Genomic DNA, 12,574 nt, shown 5'->3' with positions numbered 1-12,574 from the left:
CTGAAATAAGATCCATTTGCTATAATTTTCTATCAAAGTAGATTCATAATATATTTCAGATATTACATATGTATACTGAAATGTAATGGTATAGTCACTAATGGAATAGTCACTATTGACTATAATTTTTAAATATCTAAGTGAGCTACTACACATAAAGACATACTATATGTCATAGTGGCTGGTTTCATAGTTGTTCCAAGATATTTGTTAGTACATGTTTCAGTCTTAAATATTTCTGTGTAGCTGGGAAAAAGTCCTCTTGCAGCATGATGCACTTTTATATAGAGGGTTTTCTTTGTTTTTCATGTTGATTTTGTCATTGAGTTACTTGGTGACCATGTCTTTTGAATCTCTTGGCTTTTAGCATTATACTGAGTACTGTCTATGGAAAAAATTAAATGACTTTGGTTATGAGTGTAACTATTTCAGAAGTGTGTCTGATTTCCTTTCTGTTATTATTAAATTGTATAGGTATCACTGTTGCCTGAGAATGACAGATGGAATGAAACTAGAGCCCAGCTGCTTGCACAGATGGATGTTAGTATGGGAGGAAGAGTGGCAGAGGAACTCATATTTGGAACTGATCATATTACAACTGGTTGGTTTTTTATGAGTATTTTCTTCAAATTCATGTTCATTCTTTTAAAGATATTTTCAAATTATGTTTCTTTTTTTAATCTAGGTGCTTCTAGTGATTTTGATAATGCAACAAAAATTGCAAAGAGGATGGTTACCAAATTTGGAATGAGTGAAAAGGTAGTTGGATTTGCCAAGTGGTCCTCTGATAGCTTTATTAGTTGATAACATTTCTTTTCTTGTCTGATTCCTAATTAGTTTGTCACTTATTCTAAGCATTGCTCTGATTAGTAATAGTTTTTTTCTGCTTAATCATCATGAATTAAGAAAGCATAAAATAAAACATTTAGCTCATCATTTCACATTCCTACTTTATCTTTGCAGTTCCTGAGGCAACTGAAGCATTAGATTTGGGCAAGCTGCCAGGGTTTTCTGAAAAACACTTAAAGGACTTAAATTTTTATATCCTATTCACACTTGCTACTTTGGTTTGTTTTCATAGTTTCCAAAGAATGATACTTCATTGTGTTCAACATTTTATGTTGCATTTTTTTGTCTCACACTGCCACACATAATATTTGTTTATATATATGCTAGTACTTACTGGGCTAGATTTCTTGATAATAATTTGTTCAATTACTTTATCCATTTGGTATTAGCTTGGAGTTATGACCTACAGTGATACAGGAAAGCTAAGTCCTGAAACTCAATCGGCCATTGAACAAGAAATAAGAATCCTTCTACGGGTAATACTTTTCTGAGCTTAATTTTTTTTTTTAAATACAAAATGTGCCTAAGTAGTTTTAAAAATGATAATAAGGGAGGTATAGTTCCATTAGTAGAGAGTGCTTGTCTAGCATATGAAATGCTGTGGGGTTTAATCTCCAGCACTGCAAACAAAAATGAGTGATGGCTTTTAAATCTTACCATGCAAAATGCAACAGATGAACAGACTGAGTGTGCTCCAGAGATACTGATGAAGATTTAGGATTTCAGTTGATAGTGATTGCCTATCATGTACAAAGCTCTGGGTTCAATTCCCGGCACCACAGAAACTAGGTCTATGGGCACATGCCTTTAATCTTAACACTTGGAAAGTTCAAAGTTCAGGGTCACCTGTGGCGTCATAGTACATTTGAAATCATCTTCAAAAAAAATGTAGACTTAAAACATGTTGTATTAGTTATGAAAGGTAAGAGAGCCCCTAGAACCACTTTTTAAATTTCTGCCTCTGGTAACTTGTTTATGCCATTAACTGAAGAACATGGAGACCAAACTGGGATGTAAACTTTTTTTTTTTCTAATAAGAAGTTGCTGATTTTGGACAGCATAATGAAGATTTTAGGTTAGAAGTAGTTATGTTGGCTTGGGGCTTACTAGAAAGGTTGCTTACATATTCTTACATACTGAAGTTGCTCATCCCTTAAGGTAGCTCTTGGAATGAAGAAAAGATCTCACCGAGACGTAGTGCATATTGAGTGAGGAATGTAATCAGTATTGATTAGATGACATGAAGGGGCTTTGGTAGCAACAGTATTCAGATGGTTTACTCCTTGGGAATAGTGTTTTTTTGCAAGAGGTAGGCTACTGATGATGGGGAAATGGTGTGGTCACAGGGAAGCATCTAGGATGAGACTAAGAACTTCAGGAAAGACTTCCAAGGACACAGCCAGGCTTGAATTAACTGCTTGAGGGGGGAGGGGTAAAGAAAAAATGCCTTAGTAGTTAAAACTGACAAAGCGAACAAATTTTGGAAAGGCAAAGATTCTTTTGTATTATTTTTTTGAATTCTTCTCTTGTAATATATTGCATATACTGTTTATATTATGTACAAATAATTTGTATTCTAAACAAAACTTTTAAATACTTTTAAAAAAGATCTAAATCAACAGATATTTTTAAGCTACATTAGTTTTAGATACTTTTTTACCTATGATTTTTGCATCTATATACTTTCTTGTATGACTTGCTTTTCTCTTTCAGGAGTCATATGAACGAGCAAAACATATCTTGAAAACACATGCGAAAGAACATAAGAACCTGGCCGAGGCGTTGCTGACCTATGAGACTTTGGATGCCAAAGAGATTCAAATTGTTCTTGAGGGGAAGAAATTAGAAGTGAGATGATAACTCTGTTGATATTGCTGGTTTTATTACAAGAATATACTTAGTCCTACAGTCTCCTTTGCAACACTTCCAACCCCCACTTCTGACTTGGTATCTAATTCCAGGATGTGAAACACTTTGTCAGTCTTCTGTTCCATTATTTGATTTTGGTTATTCCTGTGGTGATACTCCTTGAAGATTAGTAACCTATAACAAGTACACGAAAAGATAAATAAAGAGCTGTCAGGATTAAAGTCAATTGAAAAATGTCAATCATGGTGAAAGTAAGCAATCATTTTGTGGTTGATTACTCCAAGTGAGTAAAAATTGTGCCTTTATGTACTGGTAAGTATGGTTGTTTTTTTTTCTTTGCAAGCTAAATTTGAAAATCTAACATCTCCTGATGGTAACATTTCTCTTTGGGGAAACAAATGCCATGGATAAACCATTTCTACTTATATCAGTAGAAATGCCATTAAGATGTACTTAATTTTGTTCTTGATTGACCATGTAAAATGGCCTTTAAAAGAAGCTATTTGAATTGTAAATATAAATATATACTCAGAATTTAAATGATTGTAATGGTTTAAAAATGCACATGTATGCCCATTTTTTTTCAGATATTACTATCTCACTGACAAAATTTGTTTCAGAACAACAGTATTTTATGAAGTAAACAAGTAAATTATATTCTGAATATCTGTATAATTGCATTAATCTCAAAATCAAAATGAAAACAAAAACTCAATTCCTTTCAAAAATGATCTCTCACTGTCACCTTGTCAGAATTTGGAAGGCTTGTGCCATCTGCACACTAAAGGCTTTAATAGGGGATTTCATATTCAAATCAGTAGACCATAGTGTAAGCGAATGAATGCATTGGTGTTAAAACCAATCTACATTCTTGAAGGACCTATTAAAATTACATTCAGTTTTCTTATTGAGGATGTATATGGTCTTTATTCAAGAATATAGGTATAATTAAAAGGACCTTGTTACATGATACTTTTGACCTTTTTAAATAATGTTAAATTTTTGATACAATTTCAAAGTGAAAATGTTGATAGAGTTCCTTTATATTGATCTAGACTGACAGGTTTTAATTTTCACTGCTTTTTGCTGTCTCAGTTGTCATTCATGTGTTCTCTCACCCTTGTCCTCTCATTCTCTATATACTCATGCATACACATATAGAAAACATCGGTGTTTTATCTGACCTGACTTCAGACATTTTTACAGTCATACTGAGTTGTAATTTTCATGTTATAAAACTTATCCATTGTAAATATATATACCAAAGACCTTTTTTTTTTTCCTGTGTAATAGTTACCACAATTAGATTTTAGGACAATTTTTTTTCAACCCTTCAAAATTCAAAGTTACTACACAGTTTTCCTTTGTAGCTTATATTATGTGAGGTTTCAGTTTCATCATTAGTTAACATAAAGTGGTGTTTCACCGTGGACATCCAAATTGAATTCGTCAAAATTCCAGTCTCAGTGAATTATATAGCAAGTTCACTATGGCTTTAGAGTTTTAGTTGGTTTTATTGCTTCTACTTTGTGTGTATGAAAAGACTTTGACAGCCAAGTCTGGATATAATTAGGTGGAGAATTTTCTGCTCTGTATGTCTGGTAAACCAAGGATGTTTCATGAGCTAATTATCAACTTCCTCTGGGTTTTTCATATCACAGAAATATCACACTTATTTGTATCTTGCAGAGCAGCCAGCCACTTCAGGCTAGTAAGCTGCTTATTGCTGAGATCATAGATTTAGTCAATAGTATACCAAATCAGCTAAGTTCTCTTTTGAAAATGAGAATAAACCTTTTTATATTTTTTTTAGGATGGGTTTTTGTGTTTGGTTGTTTGTTTTGTTTGGTTAAGGGTCTTTTCCAGAAAGTTCTCTATGTAGCCTAGGCTAGCCTCCAACTGACATCCTTCCACCTGAGCCTCCTGGGTGCTGGGAATGTAGGTATGCTCCATCATTCTTGGCACACAAATCTTATTTACAGGGTCTTCCTTCATCCTGGTTTGAACATGAGTGCTATGAACTGCTTTGAGTTTGCAGGCTCACCAAAGAATAATGTTCTTGGTTAAATTTAGAAACAAGTCAGACTTTGTTGTAGCTCTCTTGCTAATTCCTGGAGTCATAGAATGGTTGGTTGTGTTGGTTTTGTTGAGGTTTGTAGTAGACTCTCTTTAAAATAAAAATAAATTTATCGGTTCTTGTGGGTTTTCTGCCTGCGCCGAGAGCTGAACGGGTCCCACAGCTCTCTGTACCCAAATCTCATGGGGGAGAAAGCTGGACTCTCAAAATTATGGAAAATCCTGATAGCTCAAAGGAAACAACTACTTCTGCTCACATTCCTGGGCCAAGAGGAACCTGCCTTGTGTCCTCTGTGCCTTGTGGGTACAAGAAGCTAGGAGCAGACGGGGGCAGGGCCCTTCCAATTTCTGCCTGAACTCAGAGCTGAAAGCAAGTTGCCAGGAACACCTCCACACCTGAGAGCAGAGGTATAACCAACCCTTCTGCTCTGAGCGGTCTACCTAGTGGCATTAGGACACAAACGCAGGAACAGTCTGGGACAGGACACTTCCATTTTCTGCATGTGCCCAGAGCTGAACCAGTCTCACAGCTCTCTGTATGAAAGGAAACAGGTCTACAGGAGTGCTGACACACGGGCTTATAGGAAGGTCAAGCCACTCTCAGAAACAGCAAGACTATCAGAGACAATCTGATGGTGAGAGGAAAGCGTAGAAACCTAAGCAACAGAAACCAAGACTACTTGGCATCATCAGAGCCCATTCTCCCACCAAAGCAATGCTGGATATCCAAATACACCGGAAAAGCAAGATTGGGATTTAAACTCGCATGTCATGATGATAGAGGACTTTGAGAAGGACATAAATAACTCCCTTAAAGAATTACAGGACAACACAAGTAAATAAATAGAAGCCCTTAAAGAGGAAACAAAAATCTGTTAAAGAATTATAGGGAAACACAAGCAAACAGGTGAAGAAATTGAACAAAACCATCCAGGATTTAAAAATGGAAATAGAAACAATAAGAAAGCACAAATGGAGACAAGTCTGGAGATTGAAAACCTAGGAAAGAGATTAGGAGTCATAGATGGAAGCATCACCAAGAGAATACAAGAGATAGACTCTCAGGCCGAAGATACCAAGAAAACATTGACACAACAGTCACAGATAATGTAAAACACAGAAAGCTCCTAACCCAAAGCATCCAGGAAATCTAGGACACAGTGAGAAGATCAAACCTAAGGATAATAGGCATAGAAGAGAGTGGAGACTCCAAACTTAAAATGCCAGTAAATATCTTCAACAAAATTATAGAAGAAAACTTTGCTAACCTAAAGAAAGAGATGCCCATATCAACACACAAGAAGCCTACAGAACTCCAAATAGATTGGACCAGAAAAGAACTTTCTCCCGTCACATAAAAGTCAAAATGTCAAATGCACATAACAAAAAAAATATTAAAAACCAGTAAGGAAAAAAGGTCAAGTAACAGGCAGACCTATGAGAATTACACTAGACTTAAACCAGAGACTATGAAAGCCAGAAGGTCCTGGGCAGATGACATGGAACCTAAGAGAACAAAAAGGCCACCCCAGGCTACTACATCCAGCAAAATTTTCAATTACCATAGATAGAGAAACCAAGATATTTTGAGACAAAACCAAATTTACATAATGTCTTTCCACAAATCCAGCCCTACAAAGGATAATAGATGGAAAATGCCAATGCAAGGAAGGAAACTACACCCTAGAAAAGGCAAGACAATAATCTTATTTCAATTAACCCAAAAGAAGGTAACCACACAAACATAATTTCACTTCTAACAACAACAGCAACACAAATAGGAAACAGTCACTGGTTCCTAATATCTCAACATCAATAGACTCAGTTACCCAATAAAAAGACATAGACTAACAGACCGGATAAGTAAACAGGATCCAGCATACAGGAAACACACCTCAATGACAAAGACAGATACTTCCTCACAGTAAAAGGATGGAAAACAATTTTCCAAGCAAATGGTGTGAAGAAACAAGCTGGAGTAACCATTCTATTGAATAAAATCCACTTTTCACTAAAAGTAATTAAAAAAAGATAAGGACACTTCATATGCATCAAAGGAACAATCCACCAAAATGAACTCTCAAACTGAATATGCTCCAAATGCAAGGACACCTACATTCATAAAAGAAATCTGAGTAAAGCTCAAAGGAAACGTTGCACCTCACACAATAATAGTAGATTTTAACACCCCTGTCTGATGAGTGGACAGATAATGGAAACAAACTAAACAACAGAGAAACAAGTTATGAACCAAATGAACTTAACAAATACTTTGCATTTTAGCCTAAACAGAATAATATACCTTCTCAGCATCTCATGTTACCTTCTTCAAAATTGACCATATAATCAGTCACAAAGCAGAACTCAATAGATATAAAAAGATTGAAATAATCCCATGCATCCTATGAGATCCCCACAGACTTAAGTCTGGTCTTCAATAACGACAGGAAGCCCACATACACATGGAAGCTGAACAACGCTCTACTCTGATAATTTGGTCAAGGAAGAAATGAAATTAGACTTTTTAGAATTTAATGACAATGAAGGCACAACATACCCAAATTTATGGTACACAATGAAAGCAGTGCTAAGAGGCAAGCTCATCGCTATGAGTACCTCCAAATAGAAACTGGAGAGAGCATACATTAGCAGCTTGACAGCACACCTCAAAGCTCTAGAACTAAAGCAAATATAACCAAGAGGAGTAGAAAGCAGGAAATAATTAAATTCAGGGCTGAAATCAACCAAGTAGAAACAAAAAGAACTATTCAAAGAATCAACAAAACTAGGAGCTGGTTTGAGAAAATCAAAAAGATAGATAAACCCTTAGCCAAACTAACCAAAGGGCATAGACAGTATATCCAGATTAACAAAATCAGAAATGAAAAGGGAGACATAACAGAATCTGAGGAAATTCAAAAATTCATCAGACCCTACTACAAAAGCCTATATTCAAAAAACTAGAAAATCTGTATGAAATGGAAAATTTTCTAGACACATGCCAGGTACAAAATTTAAATCTTAGGAGATAAACTATCTAAACACTTCCAAAACTCCTAAAGAAATAGAAGCAGTTATTAAGAGTCTCACAACAACAACAACAACAACAACAAAAAAGCCTAGGACCAGATGGGTTTAAGGTAGAATTCTATCAGACTTTCATAGAAGACCCAATATCAATACAATGTCATACTATTCAAACTATTCCACAAAATAAAAACGGAAAGAACCCTACTCAATTCCTTCTGTGAAGCCACAATTACTCGTATCTAGTATCTACTCACAAAGACCCAACAAAGAAAGAACTTAAGAAAAAATTTGCTTATGAACATCAATGCAAAAATAATAAAATTCTGGCAAACCAAATCCAAGAACATATCAAAATGATCATCCATCATGATCAAGTAGGCTTCATCCCAGGGATATATAGATATCCATCAACGCAATCCATTATGTAAACAAACTCAAAGCGGGGAGGGGAACACATGATCATTTCATTAGATGCTGAGAAACATTCGACAAAATTCAAAACCTCTTCATGTTAAAAATCTTGGAAAGCTCAGGAATTCAAGGCCCATACCTAAACATAGTAAAAGCAATATACAGCAAACCAGTAGCCAACATCGAACTAAATGGAGAGAAATTTGAAGAAGTTTCACTAAAATCAGGGACTAGAGAGGCTGCCCACTCTCCCTACCTATTCAATATAGTTCTCGATGTCCTAGCCAGAGCAATCAGACAACAAAAGTAGGTCAAAGGGGTACAAATTGGAAAGGAAGAAGTCAAAATATCACTATTTGCAGATGATATGATAGTATACTTAAGTGATGCCAAAAGTTCCACCAGAGATAAACAACTTCAGCAAATGCAGAAGAATGCAAATCGATCCATTCTTATCACCCTGTACAAAGCTTAAGTCCAAGTGGATCAAGGACCCCCACATCAAACCAGATACACTCAAACTAATAGAAGAAAAAGTGGGGAAGAGCCTGGAACACATTGGCTCGGGGGAAAATTTCCTGAACAGAACACCAATGGTTTCTGCTTTAAGATCCAGAATCAACAAGTAGTACCTCATAAAACTGCAAAGCTTCTGTAAGGCAAAGGATACTGTCATTAGGACAAAATGGCAACCAACAGATTGGGAAAAGATCTTTACCAGTACTACATCCAATAGAGGGCTAATATCCAAAATATACAAAGAACTCAAGTTAGACTCTAGACAACCAAATAACCCTATTAAAAAAAAATGGAATACCAAGCTAAACAAAGAATTCTCAGCTGAGGAACATCAAATGGCTGAGAGGCACTAAATAAATGTTCAACATCCTTAATCATCAGGGAGATGCGAATCAAAACAACCCCGAGATTCCACCTCACACCAATCAGAATGGCTAAGTTAAAATGTCACTCAGGTGACAACAGATGCTGGCAAGGATGTGGAGGAAGAGAACACTCTTCCATTGTTGGTGGAATTGTAACCTGGTACAACTACTCTGGATATTAGTCTGTAGGTTCTTCAGAAAGTTGGACATTGTACTACCCGAGACCCAGCTATACCCCTCCTGGGTATATGCCCAAGTGATGCTCCAACATAGAAGGACACATGCTACACTATGTTCATAGCAGCCTTATTTATAATAGCCAGAAGCTGGAAAGAACCCAGATGCCCTTCAACAGAGGAATGGATACAGGAAATGTGGTACATCTACGCAATGGTCTACTACTCAGTTATCCAAAACAATGACTTCATGAAATCCATAGGCAAATGGATGGAACTGGAAAATATGATCCTGAGTGAGGTAACCCAATCACAAAAAAACACACATGGTATGTGCTCACTGATTAAGTGGATATTAACCCCAAATCTTGAATTACCCAAGATACAATCCACAGACCACATGAAGCTCAAGAAAAAGGACGACTGAAGTGTGGATGCTTCAGTCCTTAAAAAGAAAAAAATATTCATAGGAGGATATATGGAGACAAAGTTTGGAGCAGAGACTGAAGGAATAACCATTCAGAGCCTGCCCCACCTGTTTGATTCAGCCCATATATATACAGCCACCAAATTTAGACAACATTGATCAAGCCAAGAAATGCATGCTGACAGAAGCCTGCTATAGCTGTCTCCTGATAGGTTCAACAGAGCGTGACAAATAGGTGAATGCTAGCACCAAACTATTGAACTGAAAATGGTGTCCCCATTGGAAGAGTTAGAGAAAGGATTGAAGGAGTTGAATGGGTTTGCAACCCCATAAGAACAACAATGCCAAACAACCAGAGCTCCCAGGGACTAAACCACTACCCAAAGACGATAGACCCATGATTCCAGCTGCATAGGTAGCAGAGGATGGCCTTGTTGGGCAGCAATGGGAGAAGCCTTTGGTCCTGCCAAGGCTGGACCCCCCCCCATTGTAGGGGAATGTCAGTGGTGGGAGGCAGAAAGGAGGTGGTTGGGGAGGGGGAAAACCCTTATAGAAGAGGGGGATGGGAAAACGGCTTATGGACTGGAAACTGGGAAACGGAATAACATTTGAAATGTAAGTGAAGAATATCCAATTTAAAAAATAAATTCTTTTTTAAACATGTATTTATTTATTTATTTATTTATTTATTTATTTATTATGTATACATCATACAGCTTTCTGCTTGCATGTATGCACCTGCAGGCCAGAAGAGGGCACCAGACCTGATTATAGATGGTTGTGACCCACCATGTGGTTGCTGGGAATTGAACTCAGGACCTCTGGAAGAGCAGACAGTGCTCTTAATCTCTGAGCCATCTCTCCAGCCCCCCCCCCAAAATAAATTCTTAGAAAAAGAACTTATTCTGATATATTTCAAAATCACATTCCAACTGAAGCATTTTAAGGAGAATAAATTTTTAAAAGTTTTAAGCTTTTCTGAGCCATCCAAATGCCTAATTTGAATTATGGGAATTGGGTTTTCCAGTTCCATCAGGATGAACACCCACTTAAATAATCCATTATATGTAAAAATACCTTGACTTTTAGCAAACAGACCTGGTTGGGTAGGATAGAAAAGGCAGTTGTACATTACTTAGGTTACACTTGTCCATATCTCAACCAGTAGAGCATGAAGATATAGTCTCTCTGTGAGAAAAAGGGAAGCAAGTACAGAATATGGTTTCTGAACCCAGTACTGGTCTGTACAGATCCTTACATCTACTCTCCTGTGTTGACAGTGAGATGGTGGTGGACTGTAATGGCCATTGGCTCAGAGTAACCTATAGCAACAGGTATGCCTCAGTCTTCAGCAGTTGTGCTTCCATTTCCTCTGAATGCCACATCCATCTGTGGTAGTTCTGGGTTCAGAGCACTTCTGCAGCTCCAGTGATTGTGGGCTTAAGGACCTTAACAGAAGACCTGGGGAGACTTACTATTGAATGCCATTTTTTATAGTCAGGCTACAGAGGTTGGAGTCAGCACAACTTCAATGAGCAGGCAAAAACTAGCACCAGATACAAATCAAGGTACTGCTAGATAATCCTGAAGAAAGGAGAAATTTTAACTGTCAGTGGCAAAGAATTCAAAGCACCTGTTTTGAGAAACTAAATGTCAAGGAAGTAATTTTGAAACTAGAGCAATTTAATAGGTTGAAGTAATTTTTTAAATCTTAGAAGTTTATAAATACTGTGAGTGAAAGGTAAAATGGTAATAGAGAGCAGCAACAAGATTGTGAAAAATAGCCAGAAGCTGGAAAGAACCCAGATGCCCTTCAACAGAGGAATGGATACAGAAAATGTGGTACATCTACACAACCAATGGAATATTGCTCAGCTATCCAAAACAATGACTTTATGAAATTCATAGGCAAATGGATGGAACTTGAAAATATCACCCTGCCTGTCAAGAATATTGCACTCAACAAAGCTGACCTTCAGAAATAAAGCAGTCTCATTCAAAAGCCATGAGAACACATCACCAGGCATCACCTTCACTTGTTAAAAAAATGCAAAAAGGAGTTGTTCAAACAAATAGGAACATGCTAAGAATATACTTGAAGATCTGATAAAAGTAAGCATACTTAAGTTTAGAGCACTCTGATGGTTGTATTTAAATCCATACTTTTAGGATAGAGTCATGGGTCTCAACCCTTGTAATCCTGTGACCCTCATGACCCCAATGATAAATTTATTTTTGTTGCTACTTCATAGCTAATTTTGCTACTGTTATGGATTGTAAATATCTGTTTTCTGATGGTCTTAGGTGGCCCTGTGAAAGGGTCATAGATCCCTAAAGGTATTGTGACTCACAGGTTGAGCTATGCTAGTGTAGATGTTAGTAGGAAAATAAGTTCAATAATCCTCAGGGTATTGTGACAACAAACTAGATTGGGGTAAGAAATAGAGAATGATTTTTCCCTATCAAAGTTGTCTTCTTAGTTCCTATCTTGGCTTTCCTTAGCAACGGGTTGTAACCCTTTCCTTTCCAAGTTGCTATTTTTCATGATTTTTATTACAGCAAGAAAGCAAACTGCTAAGTATACATCAAACCAGATTAAAAGATTAAAAAGCAAATGGCAGATGATAGAAAGCAAAACATCCTCCAGGTGCACAAAACATCCAACAGAAACTGGAATGCTCTTTAAGGCAGCAAAGTGGAGTTCCTAGTGGGGTCTCTGGGAAGAACAGAGCAGAACATTTTCTCAGGCTACCAAGTAAGAGAACAAATAGCAGAGAGATACCAAACCAGATGCTAAGAATATCCTGCAGAAGTGGACTGGGAAAGTTGGAGCAGTTGCTGGAATTTTGGAT

The 12,574-nt window shown here is 36.9% G+C and overlaps 1 protein-coding gene across 2 annotated transcripts in view; it reads left to right on the top strand.

Annotated features, from left to right (window-relative positions):
* The window catches only part of Yme1l1 (YME1 like 1 ATPase), a 35,719-nt gene extending 30,809 nt beyond the window's left edge, over positions 1 to 4,910 (top strand). For both annotated transcript variants that reach the window (XM_032919580.1, XM_032919579.1), the window contains exons 16-19: positions 475 to 601; positions 686 to 759; positions 1,239 to 1,325; positions 2,563 to 4,910. In XM_032919580.1, coding sequence (XP_032775471.1) covers positions 475 to 601; positions 686 to 759; positions 1,239 to 1,325; positions 2,563 to 2,706 — 432 coding nt within the window. In that variant the 3' untranslated portion in view covers positions 2,707 to 4,910. The remainder of the gene's footprint in view (positions 1 to 474; positions 602 to 685; positions 760 to 1,238; positions 1,326 to 2,562) is intronic.
* The last annotated feature ends 7,664 nt before the right edge of the window (positions 4,911 to 12,574 follow it).

Source organism: Rattus rattus, chromosome 14 (genome assembly GCF_011064425.1).
Source record: "Rattus rattus isolate New Zealand chromosome 14, Rrattus_CSIRO_v1, whole genome shotgun sequence".
Lineage (NCBI taxonomy): Eukaryota > Metazoa > Chordata > Mammalia > Rodentia > Muridae > Rattus > Rattus rattus.
The sequence above is the reverse complement of the archived record's forward strand: the minus strand, read 5'-3'. Positions and strand labels throughout refer to the sequence as shown.